The following is a 15,678-nucleotide window of genomic DNA, read 5'->3' as shown; positions in this document are numbered from 1 at the left end:
CCACCACAACCCAAATAAATAAAAAAAGAAAAAGAGAATAAAAAGCAATATGTACCCCCAAGTTATACCAATAAAAACTGCAACTCCAAAAAATTATAAGCTCTTATAAAAAAAAGGAAAACTGAAAAAAGTCATCGCTCTCAGCGCAAGTAGACATAAATTACATTTTAAAGGATTTTAATACAAAGTAAAACAGATAAAAACTATAAATTTCCTATCTCCATTATCGTACTAACTGGAAAAAAAATGTGAAAAACAAAAATGGCGGCAGCGTGCCGGAGGAGGAATAGGCTTTTATCACGTTGCCAATAGCAACCAAATTACAGTTCACAGCCTGCACTTAGAGCAGCTGACAACCAATCCAATTGCAGCTTTTAGGATTGAAAATGAAAGCTGGTACCTGATAGGTTGCTATACGCAATAGCTCTCCATGCAGAAAGAAAGCTGTAATTTGATTGGCTGCTATGGGTAAAAGCGACTATGCTTAGTAAATAATGGATAAATCCATACGGCATAATAGTAACCAGCTATTTCCATATAAGGTGAATGGATTATACTGTAATAAAAGCGAAAACTATCAGTTTTTATATTTCCTAATTTGCATAGCCACGCCTGTATAACGTCCGAATGTGTGTGACGTGATGGCGTCATACGTCACCGTGTGTGGGTCAGTTGCTGGGCGTTCTCCAGTGTAGCCGGCGACGCTGACACTGCAGCTCCTGTGGCTGCGGAGCACTGACCTGCAGCCTGTGGAAGGTAACACGGCGGCAAAGCTTTATATTGGCAGCTGGTTACCCCGGGAAGCCGGAACCCCCAGCGTACACGGGCTGCAGTGCATGCTGGGAATTGTAGTTCCAGAGTAGCTGCCATAATGGCTGTGTCACATCTGCAGGGTCGTCATGTATGGCCATTATATGCAGCCAGTCATCTGTAACCGGGGCTACACCGACCCCTGAGCTATGGAGGGTCTGCTGCAGGGAAGATGTACCACTGCAGAATTATACAGCCTTGTATCCTCCTCCTGGGAGACATAACCGTCTAAGTGTCCAAGGGGCCCTCGGTTCATGTGTATACTGTGTACAGACATTATAGATCCGGCATTATACTCCAGAGCTGCACTCACTATTCTGCTGGTGGAGTCTATGTCTGCATACATGACATTACTGATCCTGAGTTACATCCTGTATTATACTCAAGAGCTGCACTCACTATTCTGCTGGAGCAGTCACTATGTACATAAGGGCAGTATTATAGTAGTTATATTCTTGTACATAGGGGCAGTATTATAGTAGTTATATTCTTGTACATAGGGACAATATTATAGTAGTTATATTCTTGTACATAGTAGCAGTATTATAGTAGTTATATTCTTGTACATAGGGAGCAGTATTATAGTAGTTATCTTCTTGTACATAGGGGCAGTATTATAGTAGTTATATTCTTGTACATAGGGGGCAGTATTATAGTAGTTATATTCTTGTACATAAGGGCAGTATTATAGTAGTTATATTCTTGTACATAGGGGGCAGTATTATAGTAGTTATCATCTTGTACATAGGGGCAGTATTAGTAGTTATATTCTTGTACATAGGGGGCAGTATTATAGTAGTTATATTCTTGTGCATAGAGGGCAGTATTATAGTAGTTATATTCTTGTACATAGGGGGCAGTATTATAGTAGTTATATTCTTGTACATAGGGGGCAGTATTATAGTAGTTATCATCTTGTACATAGGGGCAGTATTATAGTAGTTATATTCTTGTACATAGGGGGCAGTATTATAGTAGTTATATTCTTGTGCATAGAGGGCAGTATTATAGTAGTTATATTCTTGTACATAAGGGCAGTATTATAGTAGTTATATTCTTGTACATAGGGGGCAGTATTATAGTAGTTATATTCTTGTGCATAGGGGGCAGTATTATAGTAGTTATATTCTTGTACATAAGGGCAGTATTATAGTAGTTATATTCTTGTACATAGGGGGCAGTATTATAGTAGTTATATTCTTGTACATAGGGGGCAGTATTATAGTAGTTATATTCTTGTACATAGGGAGCAGTATTTTAGTAGTTATATTCTTGTACATAGGGAGCAGTATTATAGTAGTTATCTTCTTGTACATAGGGGCAGTATTATAGTAGTTATATTCTTGTACATAGGGGGCAGTATTATAGTAGTTATATTCTTGTGCATAGAGGGCAGTATTATAGTAGTTTATATTCTTGTACATAAGGGCAGTATTATAGTAGTTATATTCTTGTACATAGGGGGCAGTATTATAGTAGTTATCTTCTTGTACATAGGGGCAGTATTATAGTAGTTATATTCTTGTACATAGGGGGCAGTATTATAGTAGTTATATTCTTGTGCATAGAGGGCAGTATTATAGTAGTTATATTCTTGTGCATAGAGGGCAGTATTATAGTAGTTATATTCTTGTACATAAGGGCAGTATTATAGTAGTTATATTCTTGTACATAGGGGGCAGTATTATAGTAGTTATATTCTTGTACATAGGGGGCAGTATTATAGTAGTTATATTCTTGTACATAGGGGGCAGTATTATAGTAGTTATATTCTTGTACATAGGGGGCAGTATTATAGTAGTTATATTCTTGTACATAGGGAGCAGTATTTTAGTAGTTATATTCTTGTACATAGGGAGCAGTATTATAGTAGTTATCTTCTTGTACATAGGGGGCAGTATTATAGTAGTTATATTCTTGTGCATAGAGGGCAGTATTATAGTAGTTTATATTCTTGTACATAAGGGCAGTATTATAGTAGTTATATTCTTGTACATAGGGGGCAGTATTATAGTAGTTATCTTCTTGTACATAGGGGCAGTATTATAGTAGTTATATTCTTGTACATAGGGGGCAGTATTATAGTAGTTATATTCTTGTGCATAGAGGGCAGTATTATAGTAGTTATATTCTTGTGCATAGAGGGCAGTATTATAGTAGTTATATTCTTGTACATAGGGGGCAGTATTATAGTAGTTATATTCTTGTGCATAGGGGGCAGTATTATAGTAGTTATATTCTTGTACATAGGGGGCAGTATTATAGTAGTTATATTCTTGTACATAGGGGGCAGTATTATAGTAGTTATATTCTTGTGCATAGAGGGCAGTATTATAGTAGTTATATTCTTGTACATAGGGGGCAGTATTATAGTAGTTATATTCTTGTACATAGGGGACAGTATTATAGTAGTTATATTCTAGTACATAGGAGCAGTATTATAGTAGTTATATTCTTGTACATAGGGGCAGTATTATAGTAGTTATATTCTTGTACATAGCGGCAGTATTATTGTAGTTATATTCTTCTACATAGGGAGCAGTATTATAGTAGTTATATTCTTGTACATAGGAGCAGTATTATAGTAGTTATATTCTTGTACATAAGGGGCAGTATTATTAGTTATTAGTTTATTTCTCCTCTGGAGCAGTTTCTGTGCAGACTTTGTATGTTTTTACTTATTTTTCTCTTTATTTTTAGTGTTCACTAAGCTGTAAATAATGAGCGGCTCTAAGCCGGACATCCTGTGGGCCCCTCACCATGTGGACAGGTTTGTGGTGTGCGACTCTGAGCTCATCCTCTATCACATCGAGTCCAGGGCTAACGCCAATTCCGAGCTCAAGGCCGGATCGTTACGACTCTCGGAGGAGACCACCGCCACACTCCTGGCTATAAACTCCGATACCCCCTATATGAAATGCGTGGCTTGGTATCCAAAATATGACCCGGAGTGCCTCTTGGCTGTGGGCCAGGCTAATGGCAGGGTGGTCCTCACCAGCCTGGGCCAGGACCACAAATCTAAATGCCGAGATCTGATAGGTAAGGAGTTTGTCCCTAAACACGCCAGACAGTGCAACACGCTGGCCTGGAATCCCCTGGACAGTAACTGGCTGGCGGCCGGCTTGGACAAGCACAGGGCCGACTTCTCCGTTCTGATTTGGGACATCAGCAGCAAGTACACCCCCGATGCCACCGTTCCCATGGAAAAGGTTCGCCTTTCCACCGGTGACAACGAGACGAGCTTGGTGGTGACGAAGCCCCTGTATGAGCTGGGCCAGAACGACGCCTGTCTGTCCCTCTCCTGGCTTCCCAGGGACCAGAAGTTGCTCCTGGCCGGGATGCATCGTAACCTCGCCATATTCGACCTGCGAAACACCAACCAGAAAATGTTCGTAAACACCAAAGCGGTGCAAGGGGTGACCGTGGACCCGCACTTCCACGACAGGGTGGCCTCTTTTTTCGAAGGACAGGTGGCCATCTGGGACCTTCGAAAATTTGAAAAGCCGGTCCTGACCCTTACCGAGCAGCCAAAGCCACTGAGCAAGGTAGCCTGGTGCCCGACGAGGACGGGGTTACTCGCAACCCTAACCCGGGACAGTAATATTATCAGACTGTATGATATGCAGCACACCCCTACGCCCATCGGGGATGAAACAGAGCCCACTATCATCGAGAGGAGCGTCCAGCCGTGTGAGAACTACATCGCCTCCTTCGCGTGGCATCCCACAAGCCAGAATCGGATGGTGGTGGTGACCCCCAACAGGGCCATGTCTGACTTCACAGTGTTCGAGCGCATTTCCCTGGCCTGGAGTCCGACCACGTCGCTGATGTGGGCGTGCAGCCGGCAGCTCTACGAGTGTACGGAGGAAGGGAAGGACCGCTCTCTAGAGAGGGACATTGCCACCAAGATGAGGCTCAGGGCTTTATCACGGTACGGCCTGGACACGGAGCAGGTCTGGAGAAACCATCTGCTGGCCGGGAATGAAGACCCTCAGCTCAAATCTCTCTGGTACACTTTGCACTATATCCTTCAAAGTTGGCAAGTGGGGGCCGGGCCCGATCCGTTTCGGGGGTTCTGTTGGGTGATGTCTAATCTGACCACTGTCATGTGACTTTAAAGGGGTAATCCAGGAGGCAAGAAGGGCCGGTGAGGTCAGTGACGTGTCAGTGAGGTCTAGTTTGGAGATGGTTCCTTCAGGATCTACTTCAGAGAAGTCACACGCACTTGCATTTTTTTTCCACCAAGCATTTATCAAAACTTCTAAGGGTGTGTGCACATGGAGTTTTTGGAGCAGAAAATGAGCGGAAACTCTCCAAATCTCAAAAGTTGTGTTTTTTGCCGCGTTTTCGGAGTAGAAATTGAGCAAAAAGATTCAGACTTTAGAAGGGAAATAAAAAGCTCAAACTCTTCATGTGAACAGCAAAGTGCATTCCCATAGAAATGAATAGGAAGAGTTTGCCAAGAGGTTTTGAGAGGGGGGTGGAGGGAAACATCTGTGTGAACAAAGCCTAACTGCTTCTTGTTTTTCCCCTTGCTGTATAGTTCACTGACTTTGCCATTCCGGAGCAGGGGAAAGATGGATGATTGTCATCCAGCTTTTCAAGAAGTGTATTTAAAGGGGATACCTGGGACTTTCTGAAAAACATAAAATGTGCCCAAGCACTAACAGGCAGGTAACTGCTACTTACCTGTCTGTTGTGCCCGCTTCCATTCTTCCCCGGCACACAGTGGTCACAGACCGCTCCTCCCGGGGAATCAGCTGCCTCTGCTGACGTCACGTCGACAAAGCGGAGGTTTCTTTTTCCGCCCTGCTCTGTTGACAGGGTGGGACTTCCAACATCATTTTGATTGACAGCTGGCTCCCCAAGATAGGCAGCGTGAATCCAGCTGTCAATCATAATGACGTTGGAAGTCCTGCCCTGTCGACAGCGGCGTGGAAAAGAATCTGTCGACATGACGTCAGCAGGGAAGAGCGGTGCCGGCACAACTGGCAGGTGAGTAGCAACTACCTGCCTGTTAGTGCTTAGGTACATGTTATTTTTTTTTGTTTGTTTTTCAGAAAGTCCTAGATATCCCCTTTTTAAAGGGATTGTCCAGGAATTAGATACTGCTGAGCTATGCTTAGGATAGGTCATCATTATCAGACTGGACCAGCGCTCCCTCCGATTGGCCGTCAGCAGGTCACGTGGTGTCCTGAGAGTACACGGTGTACAGAGCTGTGGCCAATATCGGCTCCCATTGAAGTCAATAGGAGCCGAACTGCAGGAACAGGGGCAGCAAGATGTTCAGAGCTGCGGGTAGTAGATTGTGTCACCTCTACGGGATCTGGTAACAACTGATCAGTGGGGGTGCCAGGTGTCGGACCCCCACCAGTGTGATATTGATGACATATCATAAGGATAGGATTGTGGACCACAAATTTCAGCGTGCACCTGTACTCCCACCTCTGATTGCAAATCGCTCCCCCCCCCCGGCCAGGTTTCCTCGCTCCCCCCCCCCCCCCTCCCCGGCCAGGTTTCCTCGCTCCCCCCCCCCCCCTCCCCGGCCAGGTTTCCTCGCTACCCCCTCGCTCCCCCCCCCCCCCCCCAGCCAGGTTTCCTCGCTCCCCCCCCCCCCCCCGCCAGGTTTCCTCGCTCCCCCCCCCCCCCCCCCCAGGTTTCCTCGCTCCCCCCCCCCCCCGGCCAGGTTTCCTCGCTCCCCCCCCCGGCCAGGTTTCCTCGCTCCCCCCCCCGGCCAGGTTTCCTCGCTCCCCACCCCCGGCCAGGTTTCCTCGCTCCCCACCCCCGGCCAGGTTTCCTCGCTCCCCACCCCCGGCCAGGTTTCCTCGCTCCCCACCCCCGGCCAGGTTTCCTCGCTCCCCACCCCCGGCCAGGTTTCCTCGCTCCCCACCCCCGGCCAGGTTTCCTCGCTCCCCCCCCCAGCCAGGTTTCCTCGCTCCCCCCCCCCCGGCCAGGTTTCCTCGCTCCCCCCCCCCCCGGCCAGGTTTCCCCGCTACCCCCCCCCCCCGCCAGGTTTCCTCGCTCCCCCCCCCCCCGGCCAGGTTTCCTCGCTCCCCCCCCCCCGGCCAGGTTTCCTCGCTCCCCCCCCCGGCCAGGTTTCCTCGCTCCCCCCCCCCGGCCAGGTTCCTCGCTCCCCCCCCCCCCAGCCAGGTTTCCTCGCTCCCCCCCCCCCCCGGCCAGGTTTCCTCGCTCCCCCCCCCCCCCCCCGGCCAGGTTTCCTCGGTCCCCCCCCCCCCCGGCCAGGTTTCCTCGGTCCCCCCCCCCCCCGGCCAGGTTCCTCGCCCCCCCCCCCCCCCCCCCGGCCAGGTTTCCTCGCTACCCCCCCCGGCCAGGTTTCCTACGCCCCCCCCCCCCGGCCAGGTTTCCTCGCTCCCCCCCCCCCCCCGGCCAGGTTTCCTCGCCCCCCCCCCCCCGGCCAGGTTTCCTCGCCCCCCCCCCCCCGGCCAGGTTTCCTCGCTCCCCCCCCCCCCCCCGGCCAGGTTTCCTCCATCTTGTGCTGTTTTCCTATACATATATATGTACTTATGAAGCAGTATGCTGAGGACATAGACCAGAAAGCTACAAGCAACAAGGGGTCTCTGGTTTATGCCGGGATCAAGGCGATCGTGAAGTCGTCACTGGGTAAGAAGACGATGAAGTCAGAACGATTCTGCTCTGTGCAAAAATCTCCACTTTAAGGTTGGCGGATTTACCGTTGAGATCGGCCATCAATGTAGGATCAGCTTGGGTGAAGTCTACAGGACCTGTGGTACTTTAAGAAAGGCACCACTCCCCGTTTGCTCTGCTGAGGTCGGACCCCCCCCCCCCCCACCAATTGTACATTGTTGGTCAATCTTAAAGAATAATTGTTAAAGGGGTTGTCTGTACACAGTGCAGAATTATATAAAATAATTCATGCTTTTCTAATCTGTCCATGCCAGGCTCTGCTTCCTTCTGTGACCGCTGCCGCTAATCACTTGCTGTAGTGATTGCCATTCTCACTTATCCATGCAGACAAGAAGTAAAGACACCTGTGCTATCCAGATTCTCTTGTTCTTTTACCCCATCTTTTTGACTTTTGTGGCCAGACAACCCCTTTAATTCCTCAGTGTCTGAATGACTTTGTAGATCAGCAAAAAAAAAAAAAAAATCGGGCTAAAAAAAATTGAGTTAAGATTATATTACCTACTTTGGTGTAATCCTCAGACACACCTTGGCTGCTTTAACCTTTTCAAAAGGCTTCAGAGCTGAAATCTCCCAGCATACAATACCCAATTATGGAGCTTTTTCCTGATTATTTCCATTCTAGGCAGGTCAGCATTTTGCACCAGGTGCTAATTTAGCTTTAGGAATTATCAGGTATCTTCAAGAACGCTCCTAGTCACAGACAGCAAGCACAGATCTTGCAAGTTAGCAGAAATGAAAATATAAAGTTGTAAAGTTGCAGAACGTGCCAGTATACAGTGATAACGCTTTATATACAGTGATCTAATCACATCGTATCCCATCATAGGAACGACGGAGAACGTCCGGTGCAGCTGGAGCGGTTCTGACCGTCAGACGGACGTGGTCCATTATGTCAGCGAGGAGCGCAGTTTGGCGCTGCAGCTTTGCGGCTGGAGAAAGAAGGGATCAAACACGGATATCGGACCGTTCCTGACCTCACTGGAACAGGAAGGAGAATGGGAGAGAGCAGCGGCCATCGCATTGTTCAACCTGGATATCCGTCGCGCCATCCAGATCCTGAATAAAGGGGCATCCACCGGGAAAGGTTAGGGGGGCTTTAATCCTATTTAATTCCTTGTATCATTTTTTTTTTTTTCCTTTACCGTGTATAATAAATATTTTTCTTTTTCGGGGTGGGACATGTCACCAATGTCTGATGGTTGGAGCTCTGACCCCCGCCAGGCACGAGCCCACAAAGTGACAAGCGCCCCTCGTTCTAGTGGTCAGCAGGTCGGACCCTTCACCGTTGGACACTTGTAGCATAGCAATATAAATATAAGTCAATTCAAGACTGGCCATATAGGATCCGGGATCACACAGGAAACCAAGTAGAACCCAAAAATGAAGGAGGAATAAAAAAAAAAAAATAAAAAAATGAAACTGGTAGGACAGTGAAGTATGGAGTGATAATGTGAGAGGATGGGAATAAGAGGGGAGCACACAGACACTGACAACCATGATAAAGGTAGGAAGCACAAAAGACCCAAATGTAGAGTTTGCAGTCCGTCCATAATCCGAGCCCTGTCAGTAAGGATGCTTTACCAGGTCCCCTATGAAGTGAATAGGAGATGAGCGACATATTGGCTGCAGCAGGACTTGCCGATGTCGGACCCCCACCGATCTGATCTTGATCGTATGGATAAGCTCTGGACACCCCCTTTAATGTGGGATCCGTAGATGATATTCATACACCCTGTAGTCGCATCGCTGCCGTTGTTTCGGGTCCTCCCATCTGCACCGGCCTTTCTCTTCTTGCAGCCGTAGTAATGATTTCATTTATTTTTTATTTTTTCTTGTAGGAGATCTGAACCTGAATGTGGTAGCGATGGCGCTTTCCGGATACACAGACGAAAAGAATTCCCTCTGGAGAGAGATGTGCAGCTCCCTCCGAAATCAGCTGAGTAACCCTTACCTTGCCGTCATGTTTGCCTTCCTCACCAGCGACCCCAGCTGCTACGACACCGTTCTGGTAAGTTGGTTCATGATGTTTTTATCCTTTTGTATTTTCGTGCATTCGTGTGTGACGTATACGGGGCCTTGGCGGGGTTCAGGCTAAGATGGGGGGCTCTGTTGATGTCTGTTGTGTGCACTAACACTTGTTCTCCATTATTGCAGTTTGATTGCACTATGGCGGTGAGGGATCGGGTGGCCTTCGCCTGCTTGTTCCTAAATGATGCCCAGGTGAGACATCGAGGTGGCCACTAATGCTGACCGTGTGTGATCCAGTCATTACTCCATACTACCAGAATTACAGGGGCTTACCCTCTACTGATATGATCCGACACAACATTCCCCCACCCATCACATAAGTGAAAGCTCTGTGTCGTGCCAAAGGGGTTTGATCTTGTTGTTGAAGGCTTTGTTTGGTGCAGGATATTTTTTATCTTGCGTTGCAATTTTTATTTGTTGCAGTTAATTAAATACATCGACAAGCTGACCCAGGACATGAAGGACGTGGGAAACCTTGAGGGCATCGTCCTGACCGGACTGACGAAGGACGGGGTGGACCTGATTGAAAGTTACGTGGATAGAACGGGTGACGTGCAGACTGCGAGTTACTGCATGCTGCAGGTAAGACGGGACTATGGAGTCCTACCCTTATTCCTACACACTTTCTTTAAAATCTGGAAAAGCGGTCCAACATCTGGGATTAGCACGGTGTCGGGACATGTGAATATTGGGACCAATTCCCAATAGATAAAGCAGACTGGAGCTACACGGTGACACGTTGTCGCCTAAGATGGCAATGTGCAATGTAAATATTTTGTGAACGTATCTCCCGGATTTCTGTTTGGGCAAATTTGCTCAATTCAAGAGTAACATTGCCATAAACTTCGAGTTGCGTGCAACTTCTCTGTAATTTGACTGTTTTTTTTTTTTCCCCCCCACAAAATAACAGCTAAAAATTGGTAACAAGCAGAGATGAGCGGATCGATTCATGGGACTTGTGTCCAGGTCAGCGGTGGTACCTGGCGGCTGAACAGGAGGACTGTGGATCTCTTACCTTCCGGCGGCGTGGTAGCTTTTGATTAGCCAGGGCTGGCGGGACTCGGATAACGTCGTACCATCCTTGACAAATCAAATGTAACATCGAGGACGCCGGAAGGTAAGAGACTCGTGGGCCTCCCATCTATCCGCCATGTACCACTGACCTGGACGCTGGACCCGGAGTCCTGCGAATCGACCCTCTCATCTCTAGTAGCAAGTATTCAAGTTGCATAAATGTTTTTAGTTTTGTGACTTGTGTCGTCATGAGCAATTCTCAGACGTCACTGAGGGGCCTTAGCCTTACAATAAAAAGTCACATCGCAGACATTTTGCATGTGATTCACAGTGTTCGCGCACAAAGTGTTATTGGGGCAAGAGCAACATATCATGCAACCTGTGGCAAAAAAAGGTATGTACGTGACACTAACTTATTTATATAGAATATATACTTTTTTTTAATATATCAATTTTATTTCTATTTCATATATGATATATTATAAAAAAATATATATTTATAATCATATCTATTAAATAACAGAAATATTAGAAATATGTGGCATCTAAAAACTGTCTATGGGCTCATGTCTGTGACTCCCATAAAAAAATGGCTGTCACAGACATAAAATAGCCCCATAGACTATGGTGGCATCTAAAGATCGTCCGTCTATCTTTAACCCTAACCTTAGTATGTTACGTGTCATAAAGATCATGTCACTTGCAAGATCTCATTGAACAGCCGACTTATTTTAACACCCGTGACCTAATACAATTGCGACACAAACGTCGCATAGAATCCGAACCGGTCGGGTTTTCGTACAGTTACAAGTTGCACGGGACTTTTACCTCCACAGACTTCATTGTTGGTCGGTGGAACTTGTTTTTGCAATCTCTCTAATTTTACAGCTCAATAATATTTGTACCTTTTTTGTAGCATTTTATTACACTTAAATTTTATTTTTTTTTTATCTAAAATACCCAAAAAAATGTTTCTTAATTTTTTTTTTAAATATTTGACTTATTCTGTGACCTCCAGTGGAATGATGCAGGAGGATGCAAGTAGTATCAAGTGGGTGAGATCCCTGGTGTTCTCTGATTTAATGGGGTTATCCCATGTCGGACATTTATGGAGAATCGATGGGCTATATCAGAAATGTCTGATAGATGTCGATACCTGCATCAATCTCAAAAACTGGAATGAAGAGGCGGCCGTGCATGTGCGTCTGTTTATTCATCTCTAGGACGATTTCTGGAGCTCCTGTAGAAATGATTGGACCTGCTTCTATCCACCTGACATTTATGCCGTACATTTGACATCAGTCTTTGTAAAATGAGCCCGATAGACCACCCTAAAGGCAGGCGAGCGCTGTGCAGACCCTGAACAAGCAGGGAATACATGTAATGAGATGGCACTGGATTGCAGCAGTGATGTTATATGGATGTTCCTTTTTTCCTTTTCTAACCATACTTGTTGCTTTTGTCATGGTTCCTTAGGGATCCCCATCAGATGTGCTGAAGGATGAGCGAGTCCAGTACTGGATAGAAAATTATAGGAACTTGCTGGACGCTTGGAGGTTTTGGCATAAAAGAGCGGAGTTTGATATCCACCGGAGTAAACTGGACCCCAGCTCCAAGCCTCTGGCGCAGGTCGGTTCTTGCTCTGCTGGCTGTATCTTGTTATCACATCCATGCGGTATTCAGACCCGATCACGTGAGCAAATCATCTTCCAGACTGCTATATCCACCAGGAATAAAGCCTGATTGCAAATGGGTATAATAATATTAACTATATTAAATAACTATGCTACTATTCTAGTTGGCGGTATTTGTTAATATTATTACACCTACTACATATTAGGATAGGATCTTGGAGATGAGAATACAACTTTAACTTCAGGTTAATATACGTGATTTATACACTACAGCAAATAATCAGGATATAGTAGAAAGTCGTATTATATAATTAGTCTTCACTAACAAAATACTTTGAAAGAAAAAAAAATACCTGGGTTTTTGTTGATTTTAGTGACACTGGATATTTTTTTTTTTTTTTTCCTTAGAATGGAAAATGTAAATTTTTATTTTATTTTTTTTTTGCAGGTGTTTGTGAGCTGTAATTTCTGTGGGAAATCCATCTCTTACAGCTGCTCGTCCGTACCGCACCAGGGCCGAGGATTCAGCCAGTATGGAGTCAGCGGGTCACCGACAAAGTCAAAGTTCACCAGCTGCCCCGGCTGCCGAAAGCCCCTGCCACGCTGCGCTCTCTGCCTCATCAACATGGGAAATCCCATCTCTAGTTGTCCAGGTAATCTCCGCAGATTAACCCACAGAGCTTTTCTGGATTTTTCTACATGAAGCCACAAGGGATTTTTCCCATCTTCTTAAATCAGTAAAATTGCACACAGTTTTTTTGTTTTTTTTTGTAAAAACTTTGCAATTTACAACTTATTAAAAATCCAAGAACTGAGGGATTCCTAATTGTATCGTGTACTGCCGTTTGCTTAGATTACCGGACACTTCTTGAAGAATAGCATGCTTATGTAACAACCCTTAATGTCACATCCCTAGTACGTCAAAGGTAGTGTCCCTGCCTTTCATGCGGGCTCTGACACTGAGCCCGCATCTTTTCCTGCACCTGATGGCTGATTTAATCTGCCTCGGCAAAGCTGCTGAACTTAACGATGCGCAGTGTCGATGTGATTTTCCTTTCGCAATGTCTGAACGGTTTCTTCATAGGGGCATCGAAGTCTGATGAGAAGGTCGACCTCAGCAAGGAGAAGAAGGTGGCCCAGTTCAACAATTGGTTCACGTGGTGTCACAACTGTCGACACGGTGGTCACGCCGGACATATGATGAGCTGGTTCAGGTAAGGAATGGGTTAACCACTTCCCATCATTGCCTTTTCATGGTGTAGGGTCTTTATAGAGGGTTTGCAATGTCTGGGTCCTGCCGTGGACATAACATGGCTGCAGCCATTTTATTTTTATTTTTTTTTGCGATAATTGCCCTTGTCCCTGTCGTGTTTTGCAGAGATCACACAGAGTGCCCGGTGTCCGCCTGCTCCTGTAAGTGCATGCAGCTGGATACAACAGGCAACCTGGTGCCTGCCGAGACGGCACAGCCGTAACTCCCATCCTCATCTAGGACACCATCGTGCAAGACCCGGCCAAGCGTCAGAGACGAGACGGGCCGACAGAATGACGTATGTGAGCTGCAGCCATGCTCAGCTCACAGGACTGATGGGTTACACAGTGCCATAGTCCCGAAGGATCTGTACACGGACAGACGGTGATCCGCAGAACCGCGCTTGTTACACGGACTGAACGCTCCTCTCCAGAAAGGGATCTATTTAAAGGAAAGTTTTTGATTTCTGGATGATTCACAATCCTTGTATGTAAAGCGATAGACCTGAGCGCTGGAGCAGGTGAAGCTGACTGTTCTGCCCCCAGTTATTGATATGAAATCGTCAGCTGGACTGGTTATGTTTTCCTCCTTTACTGCATTGCCACTGTGTGTTTCTAAAGCGATTGTCCCTCATCAGACATTGTCTCATAGTTTACATATAAAGATCATTATTTCTGTATAGATTTCTTTCCAGAGCTGCAATCATTATTCTGCTGGTGGAGTCACTATGTACATACATTACATTACTGATCTTGTACTGCTCCTGAATTACATCCTGTATTATACTCCAGAGCTGCACTCACTATTCTGCTGGTGCAGTCACTGTGTACATGCATTACGTTACTGATCCTGTACTGATCCTGAGTTACATCCTGTATTATACTCCAGAGCTGCACTCACTATTCTGCTGGTGGAGTCACTGTGTACATACATTACATTACTGATCCTGAGTTACATCCTGTATTATACTCCAGAGCTGCACTCACTATTCTGCTCGTGGAGTCACTGTGTACATACATTACATTACTGATCCTGTACTGATCCTGAGTTACATCCTGTATTATACTCCAGAGCTGCACTCACTATTCTGCTGCTGCAGTCACTGTGTACATACATTACATTACTGATCCTGTACTGATCCTGAGTTACATCCTGTATTATACTCCAGAGCTGCACTCACTATTCTGCTGGTGCAGTCACTGTCACTGTGTACATACATTACTGATCCTGAGTTAGTGGCTTGCAAAAGTATTCACACCTCTTATTTGTCTTGCTACCTCACACTCTGGCCCTGGAATTTCACTGTTTGTTTTGAGGGTTTGCATCAGTTCAACCATCCATTTTCCCCTCGACTCGGACCATTGTCCCTGCTGCCGAAAAACATCCCCACACCATGATGCTGCCGTCATGGGGATGGAGTTCTTTGGGTGATGAGTTGTGTTGGTTTGGCACCAGACATAGTGTTTACCTTGGTGGCCAAAAAATAATTACTTACCGGTAATTTGATTTCCCAGAACCCACGACAGCACTGTAGGAGAGAGAGAGGATCCCCCCCCCCCCCACGAGGACAGGAAACCAACAGATTTAAAAGGGCGGAGCCTCTCCTCCTGCTTCAGTGGTTTACATAGCATCCATTTAATTAGTAATACACGCATAGATATAATTATATACATATTATACTAGAATTTATTTTTTTTCTGCTTCACCCACTACAATTTGCGATATTAGAAAACAACCCAAAACCATTGTAGGGAAGGGAATAAGAAGGGTGCTGTCCTGGATTCTGGAAAATCAAATTACGGGTAAGTAATTATAATTTTTCCCATCCCCATGACAGCACCATACGAGAGATGACATAGGACCCCGTAGGGAGGGACCACCGCTTGAAGAACCTTTCTCCTAAAGGAAAGATCAGAAGCACCCAAATCCAACCGATAGGGTCTGAAAAATGTGGATGGTGAGGACCAAGTTGCTGCTCTACAGATCTGCTCAAGAGTAGCATTGGCCCTTTCTGCGCCCATGAGGTGGATTTCGCTCTGATAGAGTGGGCTTTCAAATTTTCAGAGATGGAGTGTCCGCCTGAAGAGTAGGCCAGAGATATTGTGGATTTAACCCATCTAGCAAGGGTCCTCTTAGATGCCGCCTAGCCTTTGTTTGAACCCTGGAAAAGAACATCTAAGATGTGGAAACTAGCCTCATTATCGTCTTTGGGGTTATCGCAGAAGGACGGAAGAATGATTTCTTGGGACCTGTGGAAACTTCAGACTGCTTTTG

At 46.0% G+C, this 15,678-nt stretch overlaps 1 protein-coding gene across 1 annotated transcript; it reads left to right on the top strand.

Annotated features, from left to right (window-relative positions):
• The first annotated feature begins 621 nt into the window (after nucleotides 1–621).
• Nucleotides 622–14,085, top strand: LOC141264903 (GATOR2 complex protein MIOS-A). The gene is made up of 11 exons (XM_073677308.1): nucleotides 622–756; nucleotides 3,511–4,833; nucleotides 7,333–7,431; nucleotides 8,303–8,560; nucleotides 9,315–9,484; nucleotides 9,631–9,696; nucleotides 9,928–10,086; nucleotides 11,995–12,147; nucleotides 12,601–12,805; nucleotides 13,237–13,366; nucleotides 13,531–14,085. The coding sequence occupies exons 2-11, from the start codon at nucleotides 3,531–3,533 to the stop codon at nucleotides 13,625–13,627; spliced, it is 2,640 nt and encodes an 879-aa protein (XP_073533409.1). The 5' UTR covers nucleotides 622–756; nucleotides 3,511–3,530; the 3' UTR covers nucleotides 13,628–14,085.
• The last annotated feature ends 1,593 nt before the right edge of the window (nucleotides 14,086–15,678 follow it).

This window comes from Phyllobates terribilis, unplaced genomic scaffold (genome assembly GCF_046119375.1).
Source record: "Phyllobates terribilis strain yellow unplaced genomic scaffold, ASM4611937v1 Scaffold_4__5_contigs__length_816908805, whole genome shotgun sequence".
In the NCBI taxonomy this organism is placed as follows: domain Eukaryota; kingdom Metazoa; phylum Chordata; class Amphibia; order Anura; family Dendrobatidae; genus Phyllobates; species Phyllobates terribilis.
This window is presented reverse-complemented; position numbering and strand designations above follow the sequence as displayed.

Bases quoted from the DNA above. Each gene is read 5' to 3' on its own strand.
- LOC141264903 (XM_073677308.1), top strand. From the start codon at position 3,531: ATGAGCGGCTCTAAGCCGGACATCCTGTGGGCCCCTCACCATGTGGAC. The intron at 10,087-11,994 runs GTAAGACGGGAC...ATGGTTCCTTAG, and splicing joins CGAGTTACTGCATGCTGCAG to GGATCCCCATCAGATGTGCT. The intron at 13,367-13,530 runs GTAAGGAATGGG...CGTGTTTTGCAG, and splicing joins CATATGATGAGCTGGTTCAG to AGATCACACAGAGTGCCCGG.